This window comes from Erpetoichthys calabaricus, chromosome 13 (genome assembly GCF_900747795.2).
Source record: "Erpetoichthys calabaricus chromosome 13, fErpCal1.3, whole genome shotgun sequence".
NCBI lineage: Eukaryota > Metazoa > Chordata > Cladistia > Polypteriformes > Polypteridae > Erpetoichthys > Erpetoichthys calabaricus.
In genome coordinates, this window is record NC_041406.2 from 87,570,973 (window position 1) to 87,584,486 (window position 13,514).

The 13,514-nt window shown below is 41.4% G+C and overlaps 1 protein-coding gene across 3 annotated transcripts in view; it reads right to left on the reverse strand.

The window, feature by feature from the left end:
* LOC114663460 (zinc finger protein 236-like) overlaps window positions 1–13,514 on the reverse strand; it is a 181,934-nt gene that overhangs the window by 129,823 nt on the left and 38,597 nt on the right. For all 3 annotated transcript variants that reach the window (XM_028817205.2, XM_051935699.1, XM_051935700.1), the window contains exons 3-4: window positions 11,507–11,671; window positions 8,913–9,091 (exon numbers count right to left, since the gene is read on the reverse strand). In XM_028817205.2, coding sequence (XP_028673038.1) covers window positions 8,913–9,091; window positions 11,507–11,671 — 344 coding nt within the window. The remainder of the gene's footprint in view (window positions 1–8,912; window positions 9,092–11,506; window positions 11,672–13,514) is intronic.

The window sequence follows — 13,514 nt, forward strand, 5'->3', positions numbered from 1 at the left end:
TTTTCTCTTCTGATCCTTCACCTTTACTTACTTGCCCTTTAATAGAAGTTCCCAATCCTCATTATAACCCTGCCCATCCAGCCGGACCCCAAAATCCCACAACAGTTATGATAAATCGGAACTGGGACATCCAAGAACTAAAAGATGTCGTGAATGCACTTCCAGATCCAAAGGAAGTAGGAGGACTAAAATTTGTTGAACAACTTGATCAGTTAGATAGCATGTATAAGCCTAACGCTGCTGAATGGACCCAGGTACTTCGTCGAAAGCTTGGGACCACATGGGCCACTGTTAGCAGGGGTGTCCGCAATGACGTTCCATGGGTATGGAACCCAGCTTTAACTCGAGGACAGGGGATAGGTGGAGAAGGCGAATTTAACCCACAATGGGAGGCGTTGAGACAAAATATTGCAGAAAAATATAAAAAAGGAACGGACTGGTCCCTTATTTCTGCTGCAAAACAAAAGAGAGACGAGACGGTTGATGAATGGGCACATAGGATTCAAGACCTTATGGCTAATCACTCGGGCTTGGAAAATGTTGATGACCGCACTCGAGCTGCAGTTCCACCTTTTGTTTCTGGTTTGCGCCTTGATATACAAAACAAGGTCCGCACTTCCTGTATTGAGTGGGAAAGTGCCACGTTTGATGAAGTCAAACGACATGCTGAACATGCCGAAAAACAAACTAAGCAGAAGGAATCGGACTCTCATGCCAAATTATTGGCAGCACAGATGAACTATTATACCAGGAATACTCCTGACCGAGGCCGAGGATATGGCCTTAGAGGAAGGGGACGAGGACGAGGAAGAGGACGAGGTGGTTTTAGAGCTCCTCCTGTTGACCACAATAAGAATCCTTTTATTCCCTCTCCCTTTAATTCCAATGCTAATTCCTTCTCTTGCTACGCCTGTGGTGAAACTGGACATTTTCGTCGGGAGTGCCCTCACAGACAGCAACAGCCCCCACCTCCCCTTATTCCACCTGTTTTTTCTGACACCCCTGACCAACAATACTGGCCATAGGAAAACGCAGGGACCTCCAGCCACTCTTTTCAACTACCTTTGCTCACCCATAATTCAGAGACTGATCCTTTACTGACATTGTTCGTTGATGGCACTGAGACTATTTTCTTAATCGATACTGGTGCCACTCGATCTACCCTCTCGCTGGCAAAGGTCCCTGCCTCGAACGAGACTGTTACTGTGCTTACTGCTTCTGGACAACCTCACCTTCTTCAAGTATCAAAACCTCTTCAAGTCCAGTCACGTCCTGGCGGACATACCTTACTGCATCGTTTTCTTTTGAATCAGCTTTGTCCAGTTAACCTTTTAGGAAGAGATCTCATGACAAAACTTTCTCTTTCTATTTCTATGACTGACAAAGGTTTTTTCTGTTCAACCCCCAAGTTGTTGTGTCAAATTACCCCTTACCCCAAACCCTCTTTTGCAGCATGGACTTTAGATATTTCCCCACACACCATTCTCCTCAAAGCCCTACACTCTTTTTCCCCTTGTCTCTTTCCCAATTTACAGGCCCCTGACATTTTACACTGTACTGCCCAATACTTCCCTATAGAAGTAGACACCCCCTGGCTAGAATCTTTCCTTACTTCTGGTACTTGCCCCGAAACCCTTCACATCTCCTGTGTTTTTATTTCATCCACAAAGGCAGCTGCTTCTGTTCATCTTACATGCTCACAGCACATATATTATCTTGGCGGCACAGTGCCTCATATTTCCTTAGCTAAATCACGCACTGTTAAATGGGGGGAAATAGGACCATGGGTAGAACAATGCCTTGAAAGAACAGACTGGTTACAAGTTACTCCAGGTATTTTTGATACTCCTGACCATTTAATAACTAAAGTGGTGTTTCAAACTGATTTTTTAGTACATCGCGCTTTGTGCCGTCCTTCCTCTTTTGCTTGTTCATTACAAACCACTTTCCCTTCTTGGCTCTCTATGCTCCCTGATTCACTATGGTCCCAGGGAAAGAATGATTATGGAAGGATAGCCCATTGTGAGCCTCTGGTGATCCACCCGAAATCCTCCTTCCGCCCGCACCGTGCCCAATATCCTCTGTCTCCCGAAGCAGAGGCTGGCATCTCCGCCGTACATTCCGATCTCGTCAAACGTGGTGCCATTATTCCAATTGAATACTCTCCAGTCAATTCCCCCATTCTACCTGTAAAAAAGGCTGACGGTTCATGGCGTTTCGTACAAGATTTGCGACAAGTAAATTCTGCCATCTTCCCTAGGGCCCCTATCGTCCCTAATCCTTCCACTATCCTCTCTACTATCCCTCCTTCCGCTCGGTACTTCTCCGTTATTGACCTAGCTAATGCTTTCTTTTCTATCCCTGTTCACCCTGATTCTCAATTTTGGTTTGCTTTTACATTCCAAAACCGCCGTTGGACATGGACCGTCATGCCTCAGGGATACACTGAAGCCCCTTGTGTTTATGGACAAGCTCTTGCCCAAAATTTAGAAGGCTTTTGGCCGGAAAGAGGTAGTACATTGATACAGTATGTAGATGGAAATGATATGTAGCGCTACGGAAGAAGATTGTACAAAAGATACCCAGAAATTGTTGCTGTTTCTGGGGGAAAATGGCCATAAAGTTTCTAAAGTTAAGCTGCAGCTAATCAAAACAACTGTAAAATATCTAGGTCATGACATTACGTATGGAACAAGAGCTCTCTCTAGCGATCGCATTACAGCCATCCAAAATCTTCCTAGACCGGTCACAAAACAACAGGTTATGTCTGTTTTAGGTATTCTGGGCTACTGCAGACAGTGGGTTCTAAATTTTACTGAAAGAGCACAGCCGTTGCAACAATTGGCTAATACTCCTGGCATCCCCCTTTCTGGCCAGGTCAAATGGAATGAACAGGCTGAGAAGGCTCTCTGTGACCTCAAAACTGCTCTTCTATCTGCGCCCGCGCTAGGTTTGCCTGATCATTCTCGTCCATTCACTTTGTTCGTGGACGAAAAGCAGGGATTTATGAATGCAGTACTGACGCAACAACATGGAGATAAACAAAGACCGGTGGCTTATTTTTCTAAAAAACTGGATCCAGTGGCCGCAGCACTTCCTCCGTGTCTTCGTGCTGTGGCTGCAACAACAGAAGCTGTATTAGCAAGCACGGATGTAGTTCTCATGAGCCCCCTAACAGTTAAAGTGCCTCACGCTGTACATTCTATCCTAGTACAAGCCAAAACTTCACATCTCACTACTGCTAGGGCAATACACTATCAGAATGTACTCTGTACTTTGTCAAATGTTACAATTGAAAGATGCTCCACTTTAAATCCAGCCACTCTTCTCCCAATTAACAACGAAGGAGAACCACATAATTGCCATGACGAAATAGCAAAGGTTGTAAAACCTAGAGTAGATCTACAGGAAACACCTTTAGAAACTGGAGAAATGATTTTTGTGGATGGATGTTCCTTGCGATTGAAAAATGGAGCACCCTCAACCAGTTACGCAGTGGTCCAAGGGGACCGCCTGCTGGAAGCAAATGGAATTTCATCAAGCTTGAGTGCACAAGCAGCTGAACTCGTAGCACTCACTCGAGCATGTCAGCTGTCCAAAGGGAAGATCGTAACAATTTATACGGATTCCAGGTATGCTTTTGGAGTCTGCCATGATCATGGAGCACTATGGAAACTAAGGGGATTTAAGACCAGTACTGGCAAACCCATCCAACATCAGAAATTGATCGAATCCCTTTTAGAAGCTATAACCAAACCATCGAAGCTAGCGATTGTTAAATGTCAAGCTCACACAGGAAAACAGGATCCTGTTAGCAAAGGAAATGAATTAGCTGACCACTTTGCTAAAGAGGCTGCATATAATAACACACCAATTTCTTTATTCCAACAGAGAAATGACCAGGACCCTGATAATCAAATTATTTCTTTACAGAGTGCAGCCACGGATATCGAAAGGAGAAAATGGTCCAAAGAAGGGTCCCTCTCTGATGGAGTCTAGACTCATAAACACACTAACAAACCTTTTCTCCCAAAAGCCTCTTTCCCAGGAATGGCAAAAATCGCCCATGGCCTCGATCACGCAAGTAGAGATGCCATGGTTCGAGATGTTGAAAAACATTGGGAAGCTGTAGGTTTCTCTACATATGCAGAGCAATTTTGCAGACGCTGTGCAATATGTCAAAAGTTTAATGTGGGAAAAGGTACCCAGGTAAGTCCCGCCGTTACCCCTAATCCAATGGGTCCGTTTGAACACCTCCAAATGGATTTCATTGAACTAACCCCGTCTAAAGGGTACCGATATTGTCTTGTGATTGTCGATGTGTTCTCCCGATGGGTAGAGGCTTTCCCTTCAAAACACAACGATGCCAAAACAGTAGCTAAAGCACTAATTAAAGAGATTATTCCAAGATGGGGTATCCCTCAAAAGTTACAAACAGATAATGGCACTCATTTTGTGAACTCCGTTATAAATGGATTAACCACCTGGCTCCAAATTAATGTGCACCATTATTGTAAATACCATCCCCAAAGCGGAGGCATCGTAGAACGATGCAATGGCACTTTAAAAGCTAAACTCGCAAAAATTTGTGAACAAACTAATTTATCATGGCCGGATGCACTACCCTTAGCTTTAATGGGACTAAGGGGACGGACACACCGACAACTGGGACTATCGCCGTTTGAGATTCTGACCGGACGTCCCATGCCCGTTGGCATGGTTGTAGGAAATGTGAATTTGCATACTGTGGACAATGATCTTCTCTCTAGTCTTGCAGGTTTGCGAACCTCGTTGAAGGAAATCCACCAGCAGGTTAATCAAGCCTGGAGGACCAGCCCCCTTTCCAAGGATTTACCAATTCCCTTGGGCACCTGGATCCTGGTTCGAGATACTCGGAGGAAACACTGGCATCAGCCTAGGTGGAGAGGACCATTCCAAATTCTTCTATCCACACCACATGCCGTGAAAGTTGAAGGACTGCCTGCCTGGATCCACGCATCACATTGCAAGAAATGGCTATCTTAAAAATACTTTTTCTGTTGACTGTTACCCGCACCCTCTCAGGCTACCCAAGGATGGGTGGTGATCTCTATCTAAGTACTTTACTGCCTCTATGGAAAGGGCATATATGCTACATGAGGAGCACATGTCTCGTATAGCTTCTTCCATTTTCTCCTCCCCATCCCCTTTCCCCCCCCCCTTCCCCTTCATCAACCATTTCAATTTAATTATATTGCCCACATCATTTTGTTCAAAAAGGGAGGAGTGTAAAAACATAAAATGATGTAATTGAACAAAATGTATGTGTGTAAGTACAGAAAATAGGACAGAATGATCAAACTTGTTTGTGTTTTGCGTACGTGACAAAAAGCATGTATACTTTCTGGAAGTTTTCTTTCAATGATGTGTGTGACAAGAAAATATACCTTTAGGGTAATGACTTTACAAATTGGAAAAATACAAAATGAGTCAGGACGCTATTTTTATTGCTTACGTGGTCAACGATCAGGAGACTAGAAAGGTATAAAAGAGCAAGGACATCTGCGCTCGAGGCAGATGAAGTGCGGTGTCCTAGGACTGTGTTTCTCTGTCATTTTACCCTTGTCTGGTATGTATCAATAAAAGGTTTTGACTAATTTTAATTTTCTTCTCTGTCTTCAGTCACAAAAAGTGTCCACACTATCTATCTATCTATCTATAGTGTATAGTGCCTTTCCTATCTATATATCTATCTATCCTTCCTACTATACTAAAATTAGGATCTATCTATCTATCTATCTATCTATCTATCTATCTATCTATCTATCTATCTATCTATCTATCTATCTATCTATCTATCTATCTATCTATCTATCTATCTATCTATCTATCTATCTATTAATTGGTTCCTATGTGATTACGGACAGCACAGTGGTGCACCTCCAGGACTGGGTGATTATCAGCATGTAGTTGGCACATGCCCTCTGTTCTTTTGTATCTCCCCCAGATATGGTTCTTTTCACCCACTTCCTAAAGACAAACATGATAGCTTAATAGGCAACTCTAAATTGGACTGGAAGGAATAAGTTAGCATTTTGGCACGAGTGAGCCCTGCAATTATCAATTACAACATCCAAGTTGGACCTCAGTGACCCTGAACTTGCTCTATATTAGAGCATAAGAAATCTGACAAATGATAGGAGACCATTCAGTCCATCAAGCTTATTTTTTTAGCTAATAACTAAGCTGTCCCAGATCATTCTTAAAAGTTGTCACATTTTCTGCTTCAAATGCATGTTTCAGTTGTTTGTTCCAGATTCCCACAAATCTTTGCTTAAAGAAGTGTTTCCTGGATTCAGTCTTAAATGAATTCCCCCTTAATCACCATTGGTGTCCTTGAGCATGTGGTTCACCCTTACGTTCAAAGAATTCTGCTGGATCTACTTTATCAATACCTTTGATGATTTTGAATATCTGGATGAGGTCCCCACTCAGTTTCCTCTGCTTGAGATGAAAACAGCTTTAATAGTTTGAGTCTGACAGAGCAGTACATGTCCTTTCGTCCTGGGATACACTTGGTTGCTCTCCTCTAAACAGCTTTGAGTGCTGTTATTTCTTTCTAACCCCTACTTTCTCTGCTGTTCTTTTCCATTATTTCTGTGGTGGCGGTCTGTGCCACCACCTGACCAGGGCACCATGCAGTCGCTACATTGATGGATTGAAGGCCCGAGGTCCACGTGACCATCATCATCTAATTCTTACACGTGAAGCCTAAAAACCATGAGGACGGATTTAGATCATTTATGTTTGATAGAATGCCCACTGAGGGCTGGGTGGTTTCAGGGCCTTGGAACCCTTGCAGATTTTGTTTTTTTCCGTAACGCCCTCTGGAGTTTTTGTTAGTTTGTTTTTTCTGTCCTCCTGGCCATCAGACCTTACTTTATTTTTTGTTATTTAGTATTGCCTAATCTTATTTTTATTTTTATAAACTTTTCTTTCTTCATCTTGTAAAGCACTTTGAGCTCCATCATTTGTATGAAAATGAGCTATATAAATAAATGTTCTTGTTGTTTCTTGTAGCATTTTGACCAGAACTGAACACAGTACTCCAGATGAGGTCTCACTAGTGTATTATGTTGTCAAAGCATAACGTTCCTTGATTTATATTCAGCATTTTTACTATATATCCAAACATTTTATTTGCCTTTTTAATTGCTTCTGCACTTTGCTTAGACGATGAAAACATTCTGTCAGCATAAACCGCTAAAACCTTTTCACAGGTTGCCCCCTGTAGGACAGTGTCTCCCACCTTGTATTCATAATTGGCGTTCCCATTGCCCATGTGTGGAATTTTGCACTTGCAATACTAAGCTGCATTTTCAGAGTGTTCTGTAGCTTGTCCAGGGTCTTTTTAGATTCTTTTTTCTCCCTCCTCTGTGTTTGCTATTCATCCAGTTTTAGTGTCACCTGTAAATTTCACAGGTTTACTAACTATACAAGAATGAATGTCATTTATACAATCAGAGAAAGTAACGGTCCAAGGTCAGACCCTTGAGGGACTCCACTCCACATAGAGCATTCTCCTTTTATCTGTACTCTTTGTCTCCTGTCATTTAACCAACTAGAGATTCAGTTTTGTAGGTTTTGCCCTTTGTACTAAATTTCTTAGTCTGTGAACATGCAAGCACCATAAGGCAAAAGAATGAAAACATTAATTGAGTACCTCCATCCAACAGTCCATTTTAACTTGCATTGAGTAGCAGCCAATTGCTTGTCAGTGCCAAATACACATGCACAGTCAGCCACAATTAATTATGTGTTATTTATAATTATCAATTATTTCTATTAACCCAAAACAAAAATAATCTGAGATGTGAGAGACAAGGGGAGAAACTGCAAACACCAAACAGGCAGTTCCCAAGCCTGGGACTAGAAAGAAATACAGTGGAACCTCGGTTTGCGAGTAACTTGGTTTACGAGTGTTTTACAAGACGAGCAAAAATTTTTAATAAATTTTCACTTGATAAACGAGCGAGGTCTTGCAGTACGAGTAGTTTGTCTGCTGAGGGTCATGTGATCACAACTGAGCTGATGGTTCTTCTCTCTCTCTCACTGCGGGATTGTGGGCAATCGTCTCCTATTCTCCGTCTGAGTCGGCGTGCCTCACTCATATAGTCAACATCCGTACGAGCGTATAGTGTTTACTACAGCATTAGCATTGTGACTGTGTGCGCGCGCGTGTGTGTGTATGTGTGCTCGCGCGCGCTCATGTGTGTGTGTGTGTGTGCGTGTGTGTGTATGTGTGCTCGCTCGCGCGCGCGCACGTGTGTGCTGTGACGTGCGAGTCCCCGTCTTGCACCCTAAAACACGAAGCTGAGTCTCAGTACTTTAGCAACACAAGCTTTATTCAGCTTGAAACAGTAACAGCGCGGTTATTTATACACAGACACAGCAGTCAGGCAGGGCCCTGCACATTTATAATGTTCTTTGTTCCTTGTATCACCCATTGACGGCAGGTGCTTATAGCATGTCCACAATCTTTTCGGATTCGCTTTTACGGAGAACTGCTACAGCGCTGGGAGACTGCGATTGCATTGGGACGCTCTTCCGCGTGTCGTCTCGTTGGGTGGAATCCCACAAGAGTTTAGAAACTCACTCACACCAGCCATGATTCTTTTCAAAGGTAAAGTGCAAGTTAATTTGTTTTATGTATTTTTACTTTATATTTTGTATTAATCATTTTTATATGAATAGTTTTGGGTTGTGGAACAAATCATCTGAGTTTCCATTATTTCTTATGGGGAAATTCACTTTGATATACGAGTGCTTTGGACTACGAGCACATTTCCAGAACGAATTATGCTCGCAAACCGAGGTTCCACTGTACTCCAGAGCAGTATGGCAGGTGTAGCACCTCATAACTAGAAACATACCTTATTTTATAATGTGTCTTCATATGTTCTTTCAAAAGTGATGCCAGTTTAAATTCTTTTCTGCACAATTTGCAGTCATAAACTTTGTTACCAGACAGCTCCTTTCTGTGATCTTCTAGATGCATTGATAGCTGACTCTGCAGAACAAATTCATCCCCACACTCTGAACATATCAAGTTCTGCAATAAAAAAAAAAAAAAGATTAAAATATATTCAAATATAAATATTAAACAAAATACTACAGTACAGATATTAAAAAACACAACATGAAATGGTGGTGATTTAAAATAATAAAAACTGTGATTTAATTCAAAGCAACAAAAGTTGAGAAGGGTTTAATTTCAGAGGGAGGCAAAGTGGTTAGGCAAAGCTTTTCAGTTTTCTTTTCAGTTGCAAAACACTTTCTTTTCTTTTTAATTTTATTGTAATCATTCCATACAAATAGATCAATTTTTACAAAAAAAAAAATAGGATTGAAAATAAATCCACCCCCACCCCTGTTTAGAAACCTCCAGGGGTCTGATAAGTTGTGGTCAGTTAAAAACTGTGTAATTGTCTTTGCAGTGTTAGATGCCATCCCCCCTGTGACAGGAGACCAAAAAACTTTCTAATGGTATTTCCTTGTTGGCTAGAAAAGTAAAGTTTTGAGTGAATGCCCAGGATGATTTTTATTCTGTATATACATTAACTGCAACAGTCACTGTCTTGGGATAAGATTCTGCTTTGCTGTAGTAAAATCCTCAAAAAGTAAAAGTGGCTGAATCAATAAAAGATGCTATTAAAGGATGTATCTGTTCTTCATCTTTCTTTATGAATTAAACCAGGGGTCTCCAACTCCAGTCCCGCAGTGGCTGCAGGTTTTCATTCTAAGCCCTTTCTTAAGGCTTTTGCTGTTAATTAAATTCTTTTGAATTAATCTTAGTTGACCTACTTTTTAAGATTTGATCATTGGAATTTCTTCATCGGTCCTCTGAATTACTTAGTAACTAAGTCAAGGCCTCAAACTCCAACCAATTTCACTCTAACCAGTTGCTTAATTAGGCACTGATTCTTGTTGTTCACTAAACCCATTCTTTAATTCCATGGCTTGTTGCTGCTCTCATTGTGTAATAGCAGACATTTCTGAAACTGCTGATTTTCGCTTTTCTAAGTGCACCGTTAAAATGTTTTGAGGACCTGAGCAGATCGGCATTCCTGAGACCTTCATGTTTCTTTATTTTCAGATATTGTGTGATGGAGACAGTCTGCTGGTCACGTTTTGTCTCATTTTATATCTCATTATTGTTTGACTGCTAATTAAGTAAAACAAAAAAAACAATTTAGGGGTCTGAGTCTTCAAGAGCAAGTTAATTAAAATGAATTCAAAAGAAGTTAATCAGCAGCAAAAACAGGTCACTAATTAAGAAAAAGGGTTAGAATTAAAAACCTGCACCCACTGCGGCCCTCCAGGACTGGATTTTGAGATCCCCGAGTTAAACAAATAAGTCTTCCAATTAAACATGAAGGAATCATTTTACTGAAAATTTATTGGTTAATTATCCATCTATTATCCAACCCGCTATATCCTAACTACAGGGACACGGGGGTCTGCTGGAGCCAATCCCAGCCAGCACAGGGTGCAATGCACGAAACAAACCCCGGGCAGGGTGCCAGCCCACCGCAGGGCACACACCAAGCACACACTAGGGACAATTTAGGATCACCAATGCACCTAACCTGCATGTTTTTGGACTGTGGGTGGAAACCCACACAGACACGGGGAGAACATGCAAACTCCACGCAGGAAGGACCCGGGAAGCGAACCCAGGTCTCCTAACTGAGAGGCAGCGGCACTACCATTGCACCACCATGCCGCCCTATTGGTTAATTAGTTTTCACAAAATAATAATAATGTATATAAATTTACTCACAAGAAGGCTTTCTGTGTTTTAATAACTATATAGAAAAGCATATTGATTTAATCCTAACTTTAATATTTGGCCATTTTACATAACAGTCTCAAACCTGATTAATCTAGTTCAGGGTCACAGGGCCTGGTACAAAGAAGGACACAGCTGTATCCATCCAGTCCAGTCCATAGCAAGGTCCCTTCATGCACACATCCACTTTGGAATCACTAACTAACCAAACCTACACATCTTTGGAGATGAGGGAGGAAAACTGACTAAGATGTGAGCTCTTCCAAACTTCACATAGACAATGTCTGGGCGCTGGATTCTAAATGAGGATGCTTGATATGTCAGGCAAAAGTGCCAGTTACTGGCCTACTGTGCCATATCCAAAAAACGTAAGGAAAGTTTACTACTGTGTGCTTCTTTAACATATGCCCTAATACTGTGATTTTTGTTTCTTGGTTAATTATAACTTCTTACAAAAGCACAAAACAATTAGCATTTTAAATTGAATATACAAGTACCATATGTAGGTCATTCATACTTCTGTTTGAACCCCCACCTGACACAAAAAACAGTATACAATTAATACATTAAATCCTGCATTCAATTGTGTATCATCTTTATTTATTCTTACATTTCCTAATTAAAGAGTTATTTATGTTAATACTCAGCCATATCAGTTAAACATCAATTCCTCACCTCTTCTTTTTCATGTAGCATAATGTGAGCTTTGAGACTGGCCACTCTGGAGAACTTCTTATTACATACTGGACACTGAGGGTCAGAGGACACATGAGTAGACTTGTGAAGAATGAGGTTAAATTCCACATTAAATGACAAGGGACACATGTCACACCGGTGGGGCTGTGAAGAGTAAAATAAAAGATGTTAAACTATTTAGAAAAAAAAAGAAAATTATCTTGATTATAAAAAAACAACAAAAACTTCACAGTACTGCCAGGAGGTGGCAGCACTACATAACTATATAAAACTCTAACCTTTCTCTTTGTTTTTGAAGTATAGCACTTCACACACACACTGCAGCTGTTCAAGTGAATAATCAGAAACTGATAGATGTGACGTAGTTGTAAAAAGTTTGCCATTTCAAGAAATAGTTCAGTATCCCCTAAAACCAATAGTGTCCTAAAGTAATAGTGACATTCAAAAGTAATTATTTTCTCTTTTTAACCATGTGCTTCTGAATTTAACTTACAAGCCAATTCAGTGAAATGTAGTGCATTCAACGTATTTCTTAATCACATCTAAACCCATGCGGGCACACAGTAATGTGTCTCTTAAGGTATTGATCACCAAGGAGCCACTAAATAGTCACAGTTCAGAACAGCAAACAAGTGACAGGGAATGAACTTTAGAGCAAAAGGTGATGAAAGGAAATATGTGCAATTTCTGTAGGAACATATGGTTTGATGTTGTTTCCTTTTTGTAACAATGACAATTGTCAAGTAGTTTGATACATCAAGATGCTGCCTCTTCTTAAGCAGGAAAGAGTCCAGATAATGCAGAGCAAGAGAATGCCTACTTAGCTAAAGAGTTAAAATGAAGGGTATCTGTGTTTGTACTCCCCCAGAAATGGACTGGTGCCCGATCAAGGAATAATTCCTGCCTTTTACCAAATGCTTGCCCGGGGTTGGTTCTAGCTTCCCTGTAATCCTGCCCTGCACGAGAGGGTTATGAAGATAGATGGATGGATGGTTGGGTGGTATCCCCTGCCAAGTTTCAAAGGCTGCATTATTGCACATTTAACATCCCATATTTTCCTCATTTATAAACTGATTTATTCAGTTTATACGCAGTGAAGACAGCTTGAGTGGGGTACATTAGCAAATGCAGACATTGAAGGTGATACAGTTTACTGCAACTCTAACACCAAACCCGGCGTAAAGTCAGTTTTATTTTACTGCCCAGTAGTAATACAGTGAGCGCAAACAAGTGTGCTATCCTATTTAGAAACATTGTTTTTCACCCTTATTTATGGATTAATTTTGAAAAAACAATTGCAAGGGTCTGCGGCTTGCTGGCGGTTTTACTCCGGTTTCCTCCCATAGTCCAAAGACATGCAGGTTAGGTGCATTGGCGATTCTAAATTGTCCCTAGTGTGTGCTTGGTGTGGGTGTGTGTGTGCGACCTGCGGTGGGCTGGCGCCCTGCCCAGGGTTTATTCCTGCCTTGCGCCCTGTGTTGGCTAGGATTGGCTCCAGCAGACCCCCCGTGCCCCTGTGTTAGGATATAGCAGGTTGGAAAATGACAGACTGAATGAATTGCAAGGGTTTCTCATTCACAAACCCACACTTATTTATACCAGGAGTCATACATTCAAGCCTTGGGAGCACCTTACTGGTTTTGGTCAGTTAAGAAAGATGGGGATGGATGGGGGGGCGAAACACAGTTAATAATTGTTGCTACTTCTTTTCCCCTTAAAATGGAAGAAGATATTTTGGGCAAAGCTTGACGTCATTTCTGCTCCACCTACAGAAGACCATCTCTTCTAATCACCCTCCCACATAAGAACCACATCCGGAGGTTGGCACTCATTCTGGACGCTAATATCTTTGAGGACTGACCTCTCATAAAAAAAGACAAAGACACCTAATGACAGGTGGACCAATGGTCCTTCCCTTATTTTCCCTTATTTTCTTTGTTTCTTCATTCATTTGTTGCAAGGAATTTCCTCTTATTAAAACTGGGGG